The sequence below is a fragment of the Corylus avellana genome, chromosome 9, assembly GCF_965113065.1.
Source record: "Corylus avellana chromosome 9, dhCorAvel1.hap1.2, whole genome shotgun sequence".
In the NCBI taxonomy this organism is placed as follows: Eukaryota; Viridiplantae; Streptophyta; class Magnoliopsida; order Fagales; family Betulaceae; genus Corylus; species Corylus avellana.
The window spans coordinates 13041512-13062417 of NC_142498.1; the positions used below are offsets into that span (position 1 = coordinate 13041512).

Consider the following 20906-nt stretch of genomic DNA (forward strand, 5'->3'; position numbering starts at 1 on the left):
CAGAGAACAAAATGGGGTAATATGGGAGAGAGATGTAAATATGGGGAATGGGAAGAAAATGGTAAAAAAAAAATATATGAGAGAAAGAGACGGTGGTGGAGGTGTGTGATGTACGGCTGTGTGTGGTAGTGGGGAGTGCAGCAAGTGGTAACGGCGCAAGGGAAAACCTAGCCTCAGGGGTTCGGTCGCAGTGTTGGTGCGCTCAATCGTACTCATGCAGAGGGTGTGTGTGTTTGGGTGCGCTCGCGTGCGCAAGGGCGTACGGGCGAGAATGCGCTCGAGTGCACAACTAGGTGCGCTCGATAGTAGGCATGCAAGTGTCTAAGTGTAAGTGATGGGCATTTGCGCTCGAGCCTACCTAGGGTGAGCTTGATCGTAGGCCTATGCAGAACATCAGCAAAATTAACAAAGAGGAAGCAGCATATTAAATTAAAACAAAAATTAATTAATTAAAGGAAAACAGCAAACAAATTTAAAATTAAAAAAATAAAACTAAAACAACTAGATGATACTCCAACCAAATACCAGTCAAGTGCAACATAATGCTGTAAAAATATAACCAAAGAATGAACATGGAACAACAATGGAAAAGATAAACCTGGATGGGGATCATGGACCCTAGCCTGATGAAGGACTCAAGTGTGTAGTGCCTACGCTTGAACCTATGAAGCTGACTCATTTAGTCAAAATATATGTGATCTGCCAAGCCAACAGAATCCCAATCCTTGATGTGCTCATTGCTTTCTAACCCTTGAGTTTAACTTAAAGTAATAGTTTTTTCTTCTTTTGGACCAAAGAGAATGAATTTTACCTACAGAAAGGTAATTCCAATTGTCTATAGATCAGGGTGGACCTCTCTGAGTCTTCTCGAACAGTTTCTCATCTAGAAGGGAATCATGAACTGGAATAGTATGAGGAGAATACTCAGGGAGTTTATCTATCTTGATGTCCTCAATTTGCTCATTTGACAGCCCTAACAAACTACTCTCCTACCTTTTTGGTACTTTAGGGATAAGAGCTGATGTTGAAGAAGTCTTAGTGCTCTCTTCTTTTTCCCGATGTGGTTTTTGTGGAACCTCAATTTGCTTCTCCTTCTTTCTTCCACTTGATTTTCAACCACTTCTTCACAGCTTGCTCATGATAGTAAGTGCACTCATCCTCCATGTAGTGTCCATTAGGATTGGCCATTGACTGACTTTGACATTCTTCTTCTTCTTCTTTGAGGATATCGGCTCTTTGTTTGAGGTGGGCCTCCATCCTCTCAACTGATTGCAGTGTATTATTGGTCGCCAATCTGATCATAGCTAACAACTTTTTAGAAATCTCAAGAGGAGGTGGTTCAGCCTGATATTGCTGTTGCTCTTGGTATTGTTGAAGCCAATCGATGGGAGATGGCTCCTCTTCGTGAGCTTCTATCTTGGCAATGTATTGCAGTAGTTGCATGTTGGCCTTACTATGGCTAAGAAAGGAATATGATTGACCATAGAATTGCGGATATGATTGATGGTGTAGTTCATGAAATTGTGGAGCATGATTTCCAAGAGCTTGAGCTTGCCACGAGAGATTAGACTGTTGGCTCTATGCCGAATTATAGGAATCAGAATAGCCGTAGTTCCCTGGGCTAGAGAACGATGTGTTCGTATGCCCATAAGAATAGTCAGAAAATTGTCTTGTTAAAGGACAATCTCCAACATGGTGATAATGATTATGGCAATATGAACATGGTTCATGTGGTGTTGGAATGTTTCCCCACATGTGTGAAAACAAAAATAAAATAATAGAAAGAAATTAAAATCAAAAGGAAAATAAAAACAGAATTAGAAATAAAAACTTACGAAAATGCAGACTCGAATGGCCCTGCATGAAAAGAAAAAATATCAAATCCATAATTAAAACACAGTGCTGCTGTCCGGATGTGCGATCGATCATACTAGTATGCTCGATCGCCCTGGAATGGGCGAGTGCACCTCAGTAGACAGCACAGAATTGTTGAAAACCAAAAAGCAGAAAAATTAAAAATTAAAACAAAATAAAATAAACTAGGGAAAAAAAATTCTATACAAAATAAAACAATCCCAGGCAACGGCGCCAAAAACTTATTGTACCGAATACCACCTAAATTAATAGCCAATATTTGGTACGTTTTAACTCGCAAGTGCACAAGATCAAACGATAGTATAGTGCAACAAATATGAGATCATTTCCACGAGGATTGTTGATTTTTCTTAGAATTGATTTTCTAAATTAAATATCAAGATTGTTACGAAATTGATATAATGAAAAGAGATAAAGATAAATGAAAGTGTCAGGGGATTTGACATCCACCACTAATCTGACTAATTAACATAACAATATGCCAATGCTTCAATCATACCGGTATATTTAATGTTTGCCAATCTAAGGGCATGGGTGTATTGATAAGCGCCCAATGCTGCACATTCAAGCCCCTTAATTTACATATGTTAATTCCTTAGCATTGTTATTTGTTTGATTTTGTTTTGTTTTTGTGTTTCAGGTCTTATTTGACAAACCATTGAAAATTGGGCTTAAAAGGGCAAAAAGCTGGGCATTCTAGATCGAGGATTGAGCGTAGCTATTCTTGAGCTCGAGCGCAAGTCTACGGCCAAGGATCGAGCGCATGCCTGTGCTCATACACACAACAACTAGGCTCGAGCGTACTGTGCTCGAGCACACAAAACTTCGGATCGAGCGCACACGGGTGTGTGGTGTGATGAGTGCCAAATATTGTATATTTGGGCCCCTTAACTTATGTTTGTTAAGCTCTTAGCTGTGTTAATTTCTGATATTTTTGGTTTGTTTTAGTGATTTTCAGGTTGTTAATAGAAAAATGCGGCTTTAAGGTGATATTTGCGGCTTAAGACACTTCATGGAGCATTGGCAGCAAATTGGGATCGAGAGATATTTTCACCCGACGAGTCCCACTAAAAAGGCCATATCTTGAGTTTTATAGCTCTAATTGAAGCGATTTTGGTGTCATTGGAAAGCTAACTCAAAGATACACAAATTCATGTTTCACAAGGATAGGCTAATTCTGACTGGAAGTGCGCTCGAGCGCACGTTTAGTGCGATCGAGCGCACTCGCACCCAGCCCATAGGAGACATGTTGCACGAGTGCAATCGAGCGCACCTAGAGTGCGATCGAGCGCACTCGGCCGACCTGGCAGCACTGAAACCCTAAAATTAGCTTATAAATATCATTCTTTTCTATTGTAAATGTACGGAGACGCGCCGGGGGCGCCGTTCTTGGTCATTTTTTCGTGTTTTCTAGGTTTTTGTAGCTTGGAACTCGAATTCTTTTGTAAGTTTTTAATTTTAATGAAGTAATTTAGTTTCTTTATGATTTCTTTTGTCATGAGAGGCTAATTCTTCAACTAAGGTTGAAGATGAAGCCTTACCATTGATAAGTTTTATGTTTTCATGTTTTGTTCGTACAATCCGACCTTAATGTAACGTATGTTCGTTTCAAATTCAATTATGTGACAAAATTGTGTTTGATTGTGGCGAAGTTGGATATTCATTGTGTTTCATCCGACGGATACATTGTAAGTTTTGATTTACTTTGGATATCCATTGTCTTTTGTGCAAAGTATGGATACATTGGATCTTTTGAACTAAATTAGATATGCATTGTCATTTGTCAAATGGATGGATTCATTGAATTTTTCAATAGGAACAATAGAACATGCATAGCGTTTAATTGTTTGCCGGATTTATGAACTAAAACATGAGAATATATGCTTTAATTTGGTGAGGTGGATTCTCAAAACCTTAGTGCCCTTTTTATCTTTTAATTATTTCATTTTGTTTTAGTTTTAGTTTTCAATTTCAAAAGCACGACAAACTTCGGAACTAGGTTAAAATAGAATTTGTTTAGATAAGAATTAGTTTTCACGACACGACTCCCTGTGGATTCGACCTCGCACTTGCACACACACTTTACTACACACGACTCGTGCGCTTGTGAGTACAATTAAATTTGTACATCATGGTGCATGACAGCAATCCTTTTCCAGCGAGGATTTGGTTTTCAGCCTCCTAATTGGACTGGGAGACTGACCTCTGGTTTTCTTAGGGATTCTAGGGTTTTTAGGGTTCTCCTAATCCTTATAAATAGGGCTCTAAACATTGTAAACAGACAGACGCTTTCTAGTGTAAAAATTCAGTAAATGGTATGTGGAGCTTAGAAGATCATGAGCGGCTAAACCAATTGTGGGGTATTGATGAAACCCTTTCCAAGCACAATGGTTTGATTCTATTTAATTTCTAGTTTTTCAATTTATGCATGTTGATTGTATAACTCTGAGGATTGCTACAATTGATTTATGTTCTTCATATTAAATGCAATTGTTCTTAAATTCCAACTCAATATTAGTAAAATTCTTATCTTGTCTTAGAAAATATTTTACTATTATTGAACTCAAATCATTCTTATTTTCTGTGATTATAAGAATGATGGTTATACAATGGTTCTTAGTCGAAATGCAATCAATACGGTTAGATAGACCATACCTAGGAAAGACGGATCATACTACACCCTAGTTTAGTGTAATTTAGGTAGACGATCTGTGCCAACCGAAGATGGGTTATGCTATTCCATTGATTGTATGAAATTATTTTCATATGTTTCCTTGTTTAAATTATAACATGCATAGAATGAATTGCTAGAATTAAATATGGTTAACCATTGATGTGCGGATAGTGGTGAAGTCAATACCCTACTCTCTCTCTCTCTCTCTCTCTCTCATATATTTACTCTCTTTATTTTCATGCACTTTGAAATTACACAAACAAATCTTTCTCTTTTGAATTAAGTTAATTTTTATCTTTCAAATTTTGATAGTTAAACCACTGCAGTCCTTGAGGTTCGACACCCTTAATATAACCCTATCTTACGGGATTCATCCTATTGCGAGTGGTAATTTTATAATTGATATTTTTGGTCACAAAAATACCACATCATGTATAGTCCTTAAAGTATTGATCTCCCTAAGCAACAAATTAGGCATGGATGTCTACTCTAATTATTTTCTTTCTCAAACGATTTAGCATAAGAGTCTACTAAGTTGTTCTTTAAGAAAGTATAAATTTGTGGAAATCGACAAACACATGGGGCCTAGGGCATGGGTGTCTACTCCTGGTTTTCCATGTTGATTAATCTAAGAACCTGCGAGGAGATTCTTTTGTCACTCTATTACGCCCAAGACTCAGTCATTCAAATTGACTTAAATAAGAAATCCATACCACATGTATATGTTGATCAGACACATTCATATGAGAAATTCAATAAAGCATGAAATAATCAATTTAAATATACCAAAATATGATTGTAGCAAAGGCGCCAATATTGAAATCCTAAAAATACATGATTAGGGCTTCAATCTAGCCCTTGACTAAAGAATTAGTTACACATAATTAAAAATAAAGGGAAAAGAAAGAACCGAAAACGACACTTGGAAAGTAGCCTCCAATTCCTCTCCTGGAGCTTGTCTATGGAATTCTCTCTCTAGAATTCTCCTTTTTTTAGAGGCATAGAGGTCTATTTATAGGCTTAAGAAAGCCCTAAAAACCCTACTAAACCTAGTAAAAATGGAGGTCTAACTTTCCTAGTCCAAAAAGGATTGGGAAAACCTAATTTGGGGTGAAAAAGGAGTCTGGCCGCATGTCTTTTTGCTCCAGCGCACGAGTGCGCTCGATCCTAGGAGTTGCGCTCGAGCGCAAGAATGCGCTCAATCTCCAGTATGCTGTGCTCGATCACAAATGTCTTCGAGTCTTCTTCTTTTGTGTGTGGCGCATGCTGCTCTCGTTCCTTGGCTTGGGCGCTCGAGTACTGATGCGCTCGAGCCTAGGTCTTGTGTGCTCGATCACACACTCCAGCTTTTCACAATTTTGCCTTTTATGCTCAAACTTTCCAGAAATGCTTCATTTTCTTCCATGACCAACAAAAACATAGAAAACACAAAAAGGAAATAAAACATAACAAAATAACAAGACTAAGAAATTAACAAATGTAAATTAGGGGGCTAAAATATGAATATTTCAACATTCCCAAGCGAAACATTTTTCTCAACTTTATTTAAAAAAGCAATGTTAGCTTGCGAAATCGGGGGGCCAAAACACACTGTTAGTTTCTAATCTACATGAGCTCACAATTAATGCCTAATTTACACGTGGTTATCTTTTAGTTCATTTGCACAACCCCTGAGGCTAAATTGTCCCCACTAAGAGCATCTCTAGCAGTGTAACTAAAAAGGGAGATATTAGCTACATTCATTTATTTTTGCCCTTTTTTTTGCTCTAACAGAATAGCTTCATGTTAGCTATTCTACCTTAACTGCTACAGTAAATAGCAATTTGTTGTTATTCACTGTAGCACACTAGATTGAATATAATATTATTTAATATTATTTTCAATATTGCTTTTTCTTTGATTTGGGTATTCGATCTTCTCCTTTTCCCTCAAACCCTTTTCTCCTTTCTCTGCATTTATTTCTTCTCTTCCCCTTCTCGAACGAATTTCAGCAGACTACCTCCGACCACCGCACTCCCGCTGTCGACTAACCGCCATTCACCCTTGGTTTTCAACGAACCACGACCGTTCTTCTCATGCTCTCTCTCTCTCTATTTTCGCCGTTGCAGGACAGCCCAGCCACCTACAGAGGTAAGCTTTTCTCTCTTTGTTTTTTCCCTTTCGATTACGTTGGAATGTAATACTGCTCAACCCCATTTTCCTTGATTGATGAATTTAATTGAACAAACGGTGCGTATCTTCAACCGGATCTATTTGTTGAATCATTCTTCTTGATTTGTTTGGTCACACTCTTCTGCTCCTTTCTTGAATTCTTCTTGATTTGTTTGGTCACACTCCTCTGCTCCTTTCTTGAAATACATCTTGTAGAATCGTGGATGAAGAAAGATATTGATAAAGAAAGAAATTGATTGAAAGAATCTTGAATTCTTCTTGATTTCTTCGTTGCTTTTTATTTGTCACGAACCATTTTTAAAGACATTGATGAAGAAAGAATATTTATTGAAATAATGTTTAGAATTGGAAAAGAGCGGATTGATTCTATTAATTTATTTTTGTTTCGATCATTGAGTGCATCAATACAAGATGGTATACTTGGCATGCCCACTATTTTGTCTTTTTAAATCAATTGAATCTTAATATGCCTAAATTTCAATAACTAATCTTGATAGTGAATAGGCAGCACCTACCAAGCAAAGCTTTCTTGAAGAGGCTAGGTTGGTTCTTATCTTTTTTTTTCTTCTTCAGTTTTGTTGGAATGGATTCTCAAGAGCAAGGAAATACATCTTACATCGACCTTTTAAATCAAAATGATAATGAACCGATGGGATCTCCATATCCAAATGTTCAAATGTATGAACCAAAAGTTGAGATTGGATCCAATGTTAAGAAACCACGATGTGGGAACTTTAGCATTGAAGAAGATATTCAACTTATAGAATCGTGGATAAATTCTAGTATGGATCCAGTGCATGGAAATGAGCAATCAAAGAAGACATATTGGAATAGAATTTGTGAGAACTACGATGCCAATAGGTCATTCGATGTTAGCCGGAGTGAGATATCTCTAGTTAATCACTGGGGAGCAATACAAAAGGGCATAAATAAGTTTATTGGATGCTTAGTTCAAGTTGAGTCATTGAATCAAAGTGGCTTGACTCAGCAAGACAAGGTATAATTTCTATTTATTGTTGTATGAACCATCACTCCTCCAATAACAATAGGTGTATCCTTATGTTCCTATTTCGTAATTTTGCAGATTGCTCGTGCGAAAGAGTTTCATCTAAAACTACATAAAACTCCATTTGCTTTTGAACATTGTTGGGATAAATTGAAGAAATGTCCAAAATGGAGTAGTAGCAATGACAAAGCAAGAAAAAGATCATTCACTAATACATCTTTGTCTTCTACTCAAGCTCTAGTAGAACTAGGGGAAGATAATATATCCACTAGGAGAGACCCCAAGGTAGGAAAGCTGCAAAAGAGCAATTAAATAAACAAAAGAAAAAAGAGAGTGTTGATGATCTTGTAGTGGGGTTACTAACTCAGATGAACGAAAGAGCTGTGATAACGACTGAGGAAACTGCAACTTATGGAAAGAACAAGTGCTCGAGAGGATGAGAGGATTAGACTTGAAGAAGAAAAGTTTTGGCTTGAGCAAAGTAAGTTTCGAGCTGAGGAGGAGAAAATTATGCTCACGGATACAAGTGACTTGTCTGAATTCCAAAGGGAGTATATTCGTATCCAACAAATGGAAATCCTTAAAAGTCGAAGAATGAAGTAAAATATGCTCGAGTTATGGCTGGATTGGCTTTGCTTTTTTTATTTACTATTTTGTAAGAGCTGGATTATTGTTCACTGCACTAGCCATAATAGTTTCCTATTTGTTTAAAGTAATGGATTATTGTTTTATCTTCTAGTAATAGATTAGTGTTCTATCTTCAATATTCTATTTCAGTCGGATTATTGTTAAATCTTCTAGTAATAGATTAGTGTTCTATCTTCTATATTCTATCTTCTATTAGATTGGCATACTGCATCTTTTCTCTGTATTGTCGTATTGGCGTACCACATCTTTTTTCTTGAATGTAGCATGACTAGATAAAAAATTGAATGCAAAAAACAGTTATTGCTGATTGTTTAAGAGGGAATAGACTTCATTGTATACAAAAGTCTGTCGAGTAAACACAATGGTTGTCGATCTTGTAAAAAAAATGCTCCTTGAAGACTCGAACTCTGATAATGAGTTGGAATTACTTACGACAACTTTTTGGGCACGTAAACATTTCTATAGAGAGGAAGGATCCATTTCACATCGTGGTTTTGTTCCAGGACGTACCTTCATTTATCGTGATTCACTCCAAGGCCACCAAAGGCTTTTTCTAGATTATTTTGCTGATTCACCAGTATATCCTCCAAAAGTATTTCGAAGAAGGTTTCGGATGCATCATCCTCTCTGCGGTAGAAGATTACAATCCATACTTTATCCAAACAAAAAATTGTGCTAGAACTCAAGGTTTATATTCCCTTCAAAGGATGACCGCCACATTTAGAATGCTAGCTTATGGAGTACTAGCTAACTATGTGGATGAGTTTGCGGATTGGAGAAACCACCACAATTGAATCTCTAGAAAGATTTGTTAGAGCGGTGCTTCAATTTATTCCAACAATTATTTAAGGTCTCCAAACATCGATGATGTTGCTAGATTGTTAGAAGTTGGCGAAAGAGGTGGTTTTCCAGGAATGTTGGAGAGCATTGATTGCATGCATTGGAAATTGAAAAATTGCCCAACTGCGTGGAGAGGTATGTTTTCTTGTCATTTTCATGAACCTACAATGATTTTGGAAGTAGTAGCTTTACAAGATCTATGGATATGGCAAGTGTTTTATGGGTTACCGGATTCTCATAATGACATTAATGTATTAGAACGATCTTCTGTGTTTTCTGAGCTCGCTCAAGGGCATACTCCTCCAGCTTATAATTACTCAATCAATGGTCATAACTATACAATAGGATACTATCTTGCTGATGATATATGTTGTGCAAATTTATTTAACTCGCAAGTGCACGAATCGATTGTAGTTTAATGGATTGCAAGTGCGAGGTCGATCTCACAGAGAATTGTATTTTTGAAAGAGCAATTTATATCTAAACTAATTAAATCCTAATCTAGTTCCAAAAGGGTTTTGATTTTTGAGTTTTGAAAATTAAAGGATAAACATAAACTAAATAAAATAAGTAAATCTAAGGATAAAGGTACTAAGGTTTGGGAATTCACACTCACCAAATCATAACAACATACTTTATGTTCATCAATATTAATCCGAAGTTCTCACAAATTAAATCATAGATATGTTTTACTATACTTCAAAGAATTAATCAAAACCATCCCATGTATCCATTCATTGACCAAATCACAAAAGGAATCCAAATTCAATTGAAACACCAGATGTATCCGTAGAACAAATCACAAGGGATATCCAATTTTTATGAGTTAAAAGCCAAGCCATCAATCATATGAAATTATCTCAAATCATCACATGTATCCTTGAATCACAAGAGATATCCAAGAATTACTCCACACAATTGATTAGAAGTAAAACAATTGAAATATAAAACCCAATAAAATCAGAATAATAAAAACTTACATAAAAGTGATGTTGTTCTTCATCGGTGAGGCTTCATCCCCAACCTTAGTTAGGAATTTAGCTCCACATAAAAAATAAAATCTAAACCTAAACCTAAACCTAAAGAAAAACTAAACAAAAGAATTTTGCTCTCTGGGATTGTGTATCTTTTCTTGAATGCAAAGAAGTCTATTTATAGGTTTAGGGAAGTCCTAGAAGCCCAAGTAAACCTAGATAATTCGGAAGTCTGTCTCCCAGTCAAAATAGAAGTCTGAAATCGGAATAGGATTCGTCCAAATTTGTGTCTCTTAATTGCAGGGCGATTTTGACATAGAAACCGTCCGAATTATGAAAATCCTATTTCACAACAAATTGTAGTATTTTGAGCTGGCTTTCTAATGCCGTTTGAATCACTTCAATCCGATATTTGAGCGGAGAGTTATGGTCAAAATACTAAGATATGTGCAGAATCTAAATTTGAATCCGATCCAAAATCTTATTCAATCTGAACTTGAATCTGATTTAACCTTTTCTTGGATTTGGTTAGACTTAACCACACAATCTAGGTCTTCTCAAAGTATTATTTCTTCCAAACTTTGCATTTTTCGCTTTAAAGCTGTAGTTTTTCTTCAATGACCTACAAAATACTAAAAACACATAACTAACACAAAATATTAAATAACGACACAACTAAAGGATTAACTAATGTAAATAAAGGGGTCCAAATATGCAATATTTGGCACTTATCAAACACGCCCAAACTTACATTTTGTTAGTCCCTTAGCAAAATAAAACAAAAAATAAAATGAAAGCAAGAAACATAAATCTTCTTTCGTGGGAGAGACGATTGCATTTAGCATATGCAACAAGCCTTTTAAACCCCTAGGCATCCCTAGTGGACGAGTGAAGTCTCGTGAGGGCTTAACAGGAATGATACTCACAAACATTGTGCACTATGTTGTTAACAAGAAAGAAGTTTCACATAAACCATGGTTCTTATTCATGAGCAAACTTAAAAAGACAAACACCATCATAACAGTCAAAAGGAAATCCAAAATCAAATTACTCATAAATGGACAATTGAGACCTCATATGTTCTGAAATGTGTAAAGTGTAATTAGCATATAATCATGAAGCTTTCAGTTTAAACTCAAGATAAGTTCCATAAAATTTGTAAAAATCTCTATCAAATGATACAACCAAGGCAAGATATACATTTTTTTTTTTTTTTTTTATAGGCTCTGTAATGTCTAACTCCCTTAAGCTTTCTAATTGACTCATGTAACAAGTGTTAGGCCAATGACTCCCAAGCCAGGTGACTTTAGGGCACTAGATGTAGAACATCCCTAAGGGCTTATTAACTTAAGTCAAAAAGGCTACGAAGTCAGATTAGCCATATCATAAATCAACACTGAACTTCACACCTTTTGACGCGAACACTCAATGCTTAACGAGGCAAGAGGTCCGGTTACTCAGTGAAAAACTCAACATGATCTTTATTTTCTTTTTCCTTCTCTTATTTATTTATTTTTATATCTTGCAAGCCAATGGTTATTCATCAATAGGTCATCCAACAAATCTCAAAGAGAACAAGCTTAAGCTCAAACATCATACCTCACAGAAAACATGCTAATGTGCTCATAAAAATTTATTTCAAAACAAGTGAAATCTCTTTTACCCAAAAATAAGTCAAAGGACTCAGACTTCTAATGACATAATGATGATGTTCAACCCTTTAAGCAAGCTAATGAAATGCAAATCACAGTTATAGTTTAACTCAAACTTGACAACAACATAGCATAATTTTTTTTTTTTTTTCAATTTTTTTTTACACAAAATGATAAATAAAAATAAACAAATAAGAACAAAAATAAACAGACTAAGTGTTTTTCCATACCCCCAAACTTGAATTACACATTGCCCTCAATGTGTAGTATAGAAATACATTACCGGAAGTAAGGAAATCGGAGTGTGAACAAGGCTAGGGCGTCCCCCAAACTTAAACACCAAAACACCTGTCAATAAAAACTAACAGCAATATTTTTTTCATAGAAACAATATCAAAAGATTAATTGGTGTTAGAAACAAAAACAAATAAAATTAACATGTAATGAAAAAGGAAAGAAAGAATTTTTGGAGTGAAGTGCAGAAAATAAACTGGAGGAGAAAACTTTACAGTGCTTCCCCCTATCATGCGGATGTCCAACCAATCCCTTCCACCCCTTCTTCTTCAAAACTTCATACCCCTCTGGAAGGATGTTTCGCCATCTTATGCAGAATTTCTTGCTTTGAAGGATCGTCTTAGGAAAGTGGTTCCTAGATTTGTGTGCTTGTGTGCATAAGTCCTTGAGTATCTTGACATAAGATGGCTCTTTGAGATATTTAGGCGCTGAAGCTTTGGGCTCTTGATGTGTCTCAAGAGGGACAGTGATGTAGGCAAGAGCTTCAGTACTCACTTCCATGTCACTGGGCAGATTAGGATCCATTGGGAGTTCACTATTTTCATGGTGCTCAACTTGCTCATCTTTCTCTTCCTCCTCTTTGTTATCCACAATTTCCTCACTCTCAAGTGTGATGGTGACTTGGGCATGCTCATAATAAGAATTTTCGGAATCATCCCCATCCATCATGTAGTGCCTTTCAGCCATCAGCTGACTTTGAAGCTCTTCTTCCTCTATTCTGTTGAAGTCAGCAACTAGATGACCGATCTGTCATTCTATCTTGGTCATGGCCTGCTTAAGTTCTTGTATGTCTCTACCATTAGCCATGTTGGAATTCTTCATCTCCTGTACGGCTTGATTGGTGAAACCTTTTAGCTCTTGTATATCTTGGGAATTGCTCAGGGTAGTATTCTTCATATCTTGCTTTATCTCTTGTATGTTCTTATCCATTGATTGCATGAATGCTTTCATCATGTCTTCCAGTGATGACTGTGGTGCAGGCACTTGAGTGGTAGACTGATAAATAGGAGGTTGAGCTTGATGATCGAGCTGTGGATATTCTGAATGATGCAATTCATCAAATTGGTGAGCATAATTTCCTGTAGCCTAAGCTGATCCTGAGAAATCATATTGGTTGCTCCAGTCCGGATTATAACAATTGAAATTTGAATCAAACCCCGGGCTAGAGAAACTGGTGTTCATTTGTTCATATGAAAAGTTAGATCTAGCTGCTCTGATTTGGTATAATTTGTCCCATAAGTCATTGAGCTCAGCTCGCAGATCTGGACAATTGTTTTCCTCATGATAAGGATTGAAACAAAATGAACATGGTTTATGTGGGTAAAAATTTTGAGGATAGTTGGTAGGAGCTGGTGTCCTATAACTAGGAGAGGCATTAAAATCATTAAAATGAAAATTCATACTTCTCCCTCACTTTTTAACATGCAAATATCTCACATAAAACATTAACCATTTTTATTTTTTATTTTTAAATAATAATAAAAAACAACTAACTAACTAAACAAATAAAACTAAAATTTAAAAACTCACAAAAATGACCAAAAATAAATTTTTGGCAAAAATCTACAGAACTACTGCAGTTGCTGCCTGTGCTGTAGGGCTGCGCGGAAGGTGCTGCGGCAAAACTGTAAAACAAGCCAAATAAAACAAAAAAAAAACGACAAGAAAAATCTTTTTTTATTTTTATTTTTATTAGTAACACGAATAAAACAAAACAAATTGTAGAAAAATAAAATCCTAATTATAACTAGTAGAAGAATAAAACTAATTTAGAAATAAATTGGTTTAAAAAATTAAACAATTCCCCGGCAACGGCGCCAAAAACTTGTTGTGCAAATTTATTTAACTCGCAAGTGCACGAATCGATTGTAGTTTAATGGATTGCAAGTGCGAGGTCGATCCCACAGAGAATTGTATTTTTGAAAGAGCAATTTATATCTAAACTAATTAAATCCTAATCTAGTTCCAAAAGGGTTTTGATTTTTGAGTTTTGAAAATTAAAGGATAAACATAAACTAAATAAAATAAGTAAATCTAAGGATAAAGGTACTAAGGTTTGGGAATTCACACTCACCAAATCATAACAACATACTTTATGTTCATCAATATTAATCCGAAGTTCTCACAAATTAAATCATAGATATGTTTTACTATACTTCAAAGAATTAATCAAAACCATCCCATGTATCCATTCATTGACCAAATCACAAAAGGAATCTAAATTCAATTGAAACACCAAATGTATCCGTAGAAAAAATCACAAGGGATATCCAATTTTTATGAGTTAAAAGCCAAGCAATCAATCCTATGAAATTATCTCAAATCATCACATGTATCCTTGAATCACAAGAGATATCCAAGAATTACTCCACACAATTGATTAGAAGTAAAACAATTGAAATATAAAACCCAATAAAATCAGAATAATAAAAACTTACATAAAAGTGATGTTATTCTTCATCGGTGAGGCTTCATCTCCAACCTTAGTTGGGAATTTAGCTCCACATAAAAAATAAAATCTAAACCTAAACCTAAATCTAAAGAAAAACTAAACAAAAGAATTTTGCTCTCTGGGATTGTGTATCTTTTCTTGAATGCAAAGAAGTCTATTTATAGGCTTAGGGAAGTCCTAGAAGCCCAAGTAAACCTAGATAATTCGGAAGTCTGTCTCCCAGTCAAAATAGAAGTCTGAAATCGGAATAGGATTTGTCCAAATTTGTGTCTCTTAATTGCGAGGCGATTTTGACATAGAAACCGTCCGAATTATGAAAATCCTATTTCACAACAAATTGTATTATTTTGAGCTGGCTTTCTAATGCCGTTTGAATCACTTCAATCCGATATTTGAGCGGAGAGTTATGGTCAAAATACTAAGATATGTGCAGAATCTGAATTTGAATCCGATCCAAAATCTTATTCAATCTGAACTTGAATCTGATTTAACCTTTTCTTGGATTTGGTTAGACTTAACCACACAATCTAGGTCTTCTCAAAGTATTATTTCTTCCAAACTTTTCATTTTTCCCTTTAAAGCTGTAGTTTTTCTTCAATGACCTAAAAAATACTAAAAACACAAAATTAACACAAAATATTAAATAACGATACAACTAAAGGATTAACTAATGTAAATAAAGGGGTCCAAATATGCAATATTTGACACTTATCAATATATATCCGCAGTGGTCAACATTTGTAAAGACAATTTCTTGTCCGCAAGGGAAAAACGCCAAACAATTTTCTGATGCTCAAGAGTCAATAAGAAAGGACGTGGAACGTGCATTTGGAGTGCTTCAAGCACAATTTGCAATCATTTGTCGACCTGCATGTGGTTGGAGCCGTGAAACGCTCAAGTGCATAATGAAAGCGTGCATAATAATTCATAACATGATCATTGAAAACGAGCGAAATACTGATGATGCTTTTGACTTTGAATATAAACAAGCCAATGAAACTCCTCTTGTACAAGTTTCTCACGAGCATACCCCTGGATTTGTTGAGTTCATTCAAAGACATTTAAGTTAGAGACCGTCAAATTCATTCTCAGTTGCAATCCGACCTGGTGGAACATTTGTGGCAATTGCATGGCCAATATTAAGAATTATTAGTTATATTGCATATATTTATTTTTGTTATTAATTTTAAGAATTAGTACCTGCATGTGAGATGAATGTTTCTCATATGTGTTTATTTTTGTTTTTATGAATGATTTCTATATATGTGATTGTTTTTCCCGATGATTAAGTGTTGTCAATGATATAATAAAAAAAGAATGAAAAATAATATTTTAAAGCAAGTAGCTAATCGAATAGAAAATCTATTGAAGTAAGAAGTTAAAAAGTAATAGCTAAAGTAAAGAGTTGTACTTTTTCGTTAGGTAAAATACTTAATGCTGCTAGAGATGCTCTAATTAAGCTAAGAAAGTTAGAATATATTGAATTTTAGAAGTTGTAGCTTTCAAATTTGAATATGATATATATAAAAAAAAAAAAGCAGATCGTAAAGGAAATTAAAGAAAAATGTGAAATTAAGAAAATAAACAAAAGTTTTGTGGTTCGATCTATGACATACTTCCACAAATAAAGCTTTAAGGGCTACATTATATTTTTATTTCAATTGATTGATTTTACAATACAAATCATCCATACTTATAGGAAAAATATGATTGGTGAATATAATACAAATAAGGTAATCCAATCACAAGAATTTGATTATGAATTATAAGGATTTGATAATCAATCACAAGGATTTGATATTCAATTGTAACGATTTGATTGTAATCACAAATATATGAAAATATATTCTAATAACCCCTTAAACTCAAGGTAGAAGATTTGAAAACTTGAGTTTAAAATGAATGATGTTCTTCTTCTTCCTCCTTTTTTTTTTTTTTTTTTTTTTTTGGAGATGACAACCGTCGATTACCTAGGCTGAAAATGATGGGTAGAAGCTTGTTGGAGAACAAAGCCAAGTATGGGCCAAGAGCCAAAAAAGCGCAAAAATAAGGCCAACAATGGCCCTTAAATAGACTTGGGTTTTCAAATTATGCGATAAAGCCATAAATTAGGCCAACAAAAGGCCAAAAAGATGTGGCCAACTATGGGCCTGTGTTTTCAAACAACACCACAAAAGCCGAATAAATTGGGCCATCAAATGGCCAAATTTATGGAAACATAATTTTATGGAGATCGACAAACACACGAGTTATAGGGCATGGTATTTACTCCTAGTTCCCATGTTGATTAAGCCAAGAACCCTTGGTGAGATTCTTTTGTCACTTTATTAAGCCCAAGAGTCGGTCATCTAAATTGATTTAACTAACATATCCATACCAAAAAATATGAGGAATTAAATTACATAGACATAATCAATTAAAATAAACCACAATATGATTGAAACAGAGGCACTAATATTTAATCTTAAACAGACATGATTATGGCTTCAATCTAGCCCTAATAAAGAGTTTAGTTACACATAATGAAACTAAAACTAAAAAGAAAAGGGAAAGAAGAAACCGAAAAACGCTTCTTGAAGTAGCCTCCTATTCCTCTCTCCATAATTGTCTATCTTTCTAAGAGGCTTAGAGGTCAATTTATAGGCTTTAGGAAAACCTAGAAGCCCTAGAAAACTTAATAAAATCCGATGATAGCCTCCTAGTTCAATTAGGGTTTGGAAAACCAAATTTTAAGTGAGAAACACGTCTTTCCGCATCTGGACCGCCCGAGTGCACTCAATCTCAGGAATGGTGCGCTCGAGTGCAAGCCTGCACTCGATCCTTTTGCATGTGCACTCGAGTGCTGATGCGCTCGAGCCTAGGTGTAGTGAGCTCGATCGCACTGCTCCCGGATGCTTGCTTCGTCCAAAACTTCCAACTTTTTTCGAAATTTGGTATTTTATGCCCGAAACTTCCAAAAAAGCTTCCTTTTCCTTCAAACACCTAAAAATAGGAAAACAAAACAAAAACAAAAAAACACAAAAAAAAAAAAAAAAAAAAACACTCACACACACACACACACAAAGGAAGTAAAACAACACAAAATAGCACAACTAAGAGATTAACACATTTAAATTAAGGGGCTAAAATATGTATTTTTTAGCACTCATGAATTAACTATTTTAATAAGAAATCGTTAAACTTTTAAAATGGGTGTTTTGTCAAGGTATTACACAAACGTTTGGGCTCGAGGCTGAAGGTTCGATCAAAAGGTGCGAACGTTCTCTATTGGACAGAAAATTCATCTTGAACCAAACAACCTTCTAATCACTCCTAAGCAAGTTCTAAGACACAACAAGGTTCTTATTATATTCCTAGCCCAAAATAAAATCTTCATGTAGAATAAAATACGTCCAAGAAGAATGTAATGCTAACCCAAGCTTAAACTAAGATAAAGGAAATAACATAACTAGAAGCTTAAAACTACCAACTAAGCTAACTATGAAAAGCACCTAAAGAGAATAATAACTAAGTAAGGAACAAGTTAGGCTTAGAAGATTACCTCCTTGAAGCAAAACTTCTAAAAAATCTCTCATTCTCCTTCAAAAACTATCACAACTCACAAAATCACTCAAGTAGAGGTTCTAGAGCTCAAAAGGGGCAGAATGAGGCTTAAGGGTCGAGTGGAGAGGAGTATTTATAGGGCTCGAAAGGTTATGGGTGTTGCTATGATACATCAATACGTCACTGAACATTCGGTACTTATGGGCAAATGTTCGGGTGTACTTTGCACAGCTTTTGTTGGGCATTTGGTCAATATCCAACGGTCTAGAACAAATCAACGAACGCTTGATACTTATGGGCGAACGTTCGGGTGTACTTTTGAACTTATGCTTGCAGATCTTGTCTGTACGTTCCTGACACAGTGTCACCGAACGTTCGGTGCTTCTAGCTGAATGTTCAGTAATTCAGTGAACGTTCGGTCTCATCAAGTGTTGAGTAAAACAACCATAACTTTTGCTATGGGTCTCAAAATTGAACATGTGACCCCATTCCGAAAAGCTCTTTCCGAGAAAAACATCATAGTATCCATCCCAATATTTTTGAGTATCCTATTGGGATTCAAAAATCTATGATTTCCATCTTAAGACGGTGTTTCCAATGCTTTCTCGTCCTTTAGGAATGATTCCTTAACCTTCACACTATAATTGATCCCATACTCATTGATTACCATTGATAAGTTGATTCTTCAGTACTACAGGCATCAGTACCTCTGTTGAACGTTTGGTGCAACAGTAATTTCTTAAAAAGTCCAAGGTCTTACACTTTACCAAATGAGAACCAACCCTAGGATCATAATTAGAGTATACTTAATCCTAATTTATTTTCGGGGTATTACAGTCTGGGTGACACATGGCTACAAGGAAGAGAGCAGAGAGTGTGGTGTATGTGATACACGCACTCCACTGGTAGTTGCGTCTTGGTGCGTTAAACCCACGCGTAGGATATTCACTAGCGCATCCAAGCTTTGTTGGTGGCATTCTAGGTGGATATGTGACCATTGGCGTCAAATCTATGGAACGGTGCGGAAACCAATCTGATCGACTGGACGTGGCAGCGCGTGGCAGAATGGCAGCACCTTCAGGCGGCGTGTGTAGGTGCGTGGATGATTCAATAAGGCTATACTTGGCAGATCTAAACTCGTCGGGCCCTCATTTGTCGATTGGCGCTATTACTGAGGTGATCGACCCTTTATGGCGACGCGTAACAGAACAAGAAGATTCTTCAGGGGTCGTGGCAGCTCGTTTGAACACCGTTGGCAGCGAATGGAATGACTGGCTCTTGGTCTATAGACTTGGAATGACTTTTGAGGCTTTGGGCAGCAAAAATTTTGGTGGCGCTTGGTGTAGGGCGACGAGACTAAAATTTGTTAAAAGAAAACGCCAGAAAATATGACGTTTATTGAAGGTTACAGAAAAGTGGCTTTGATACCATGTTAAATATATTGTAAAGAAGAGAAATGAGAGAAGAGAGAGCAGAAGCATATAATGAACTACATTATAATAAGACTAATTATATTGAAGTATTACAGAGACCTCTATTTATAGAGATGCTATGAGTGATAGGCAAGTAAACCTAATAGATTAAAGAAAGGTAAACCTAGTAGACTAAAGAAACCTATAATACATAAGGAAAGAAATAGCCAGAGAATAATATTCTTAACAGTTTTGGTTGGTTTGACGAAAGAAAATAGATGGAAATGTATTTTGGTATTGTTGTTTGGAGTGCACGGTTTATTTTTGGGTTAAAACCCCTTAGTAAATCTAGGTTATCTGCGGTAGTATGCACTACTGCATAGAAGCCAAGTCCATCTTTTTATACATAAAAGATTAAGTTCGTTGTAGAAGAAGACTCTCTAAATTTAAACCCTTGAGCTACCACGCGTTTGAAGAAGACTCTCTAAATTTAAAAAATTCTTAATTTCATCTTCTAAACTTTTAATTTGGTGTAATGTAATTCCCTCCGTTAGTTTTTAAACGTTAAAAGTGATAAAATGACCATTATACCCCTAACTTTTTTTTTTATAAAATTACAAATTTTCTTGTAATTTCAAATTAAAAATAATAATAAAAAAAGTTATTATATAAAAAAAAAAAAATCACAAGGTGACCCACAGTTGGTCACCTTGTGACCTTTTTTTTTTTCTCTTCATTTAAAAAACAAAAAAAAGAAGGAAAAATCGAAGGGTAACTTGATCTTTTTAGGGGTTCTCGCTAGGGTTTAATGACAAAAATTTACGGATGAGTAAATTGCATCAAATTGAAAGTTCAAGGGGTAAAATTGAGAGTTTTTGAAATTTGTGGGATCTTCTCAAAATGTGTTATAGTTCAGAAATCCTTTGTGAAATTTTTCCTAATTATAATAACTTATCAACACGTTCATATTTTTGTATACGTACCTCCACGATGCTGGTTTGTATTGGAATTGTTGAATTATTTAGTTTTGTTTAGTTTTGTTTTTTTTTTTTTTTTTTTTTTTTTTTTGTCATCAACGTGTTAACCTACATGCATATACATATGAAATCATTTTTCCAAAAGGGATACAGAGTACTCATCTAATTAATCACATACTCTACTGTTCCTTTTATAATACTATCTAGACCATGAGTTTAGACTTGATTCGTAATTGGTCATCAAACACTAAGTCACCTTGATGAAAATATTTTATTTAAGAAAAAGATCTGGATTTCAGTTTTTAATTTAAATAAGTTGAATAAAGTACAATATGTACTATTTTTTTTTTTTCTATTGATGTTAATGTATTGATAGATCTAAGTCTT

General features: G+C 35.3%; 1 protein-coding gene and 1 pseudogene across 1 annotated transcript; both read left to right on the plus strand.

Moving 5' to 3' along the window:
• The first annotated feature begins 7370 nt into the window (after positions 1–7370).
• LOC132190925 (glutathione S-transferase T3-like) lies at positions 7371–8167 on the plus strand. The gene is made up of 3 exons (XM_059605951.1): positions 7371–7718; positions 7806–8012; positions 8096–8167. Exons 1-3 carry the CDS (start codon positions 7371–7373, stop codon positions 8165–8167), a joined length of 627 nt encoding a protein of 208 aa, XP_059461934.1.
• A 593-nt stretch (positions 8168–8760) lies between these two features.
• Positions 8761–15730, plus strand: LOC148583714 (uncharacterized; annotated as a pseudogene).
• Positions 15731–20906: the final 5176 nt, after the last annotated feature.

Bases quoted from the DNA above. Each gene is read 5' to 3' on its own strand.
- LOC132190925 (XM_059605951.1), top strand. From the start codon at position 7,371: ATGGGATCTCCATATCCAAATGTTCAAATGTATGAACCAAAAGTTGAG. The intron at 7,719-7,805 runs GTATAATTTCTA...GTAATTTTGCAG, and splicing joins GCTTGACTCAGCAAGACAAG to ATTGCTCGTGCGAAAGAGTT. The intron at 8,013-8,095 runs GTAGGAAAGCTG...TTACTAACTCAG, and splicing joins CCACTAGGAGAGACCCCAAG to ATGAACGAAAGAGCTGTGAT.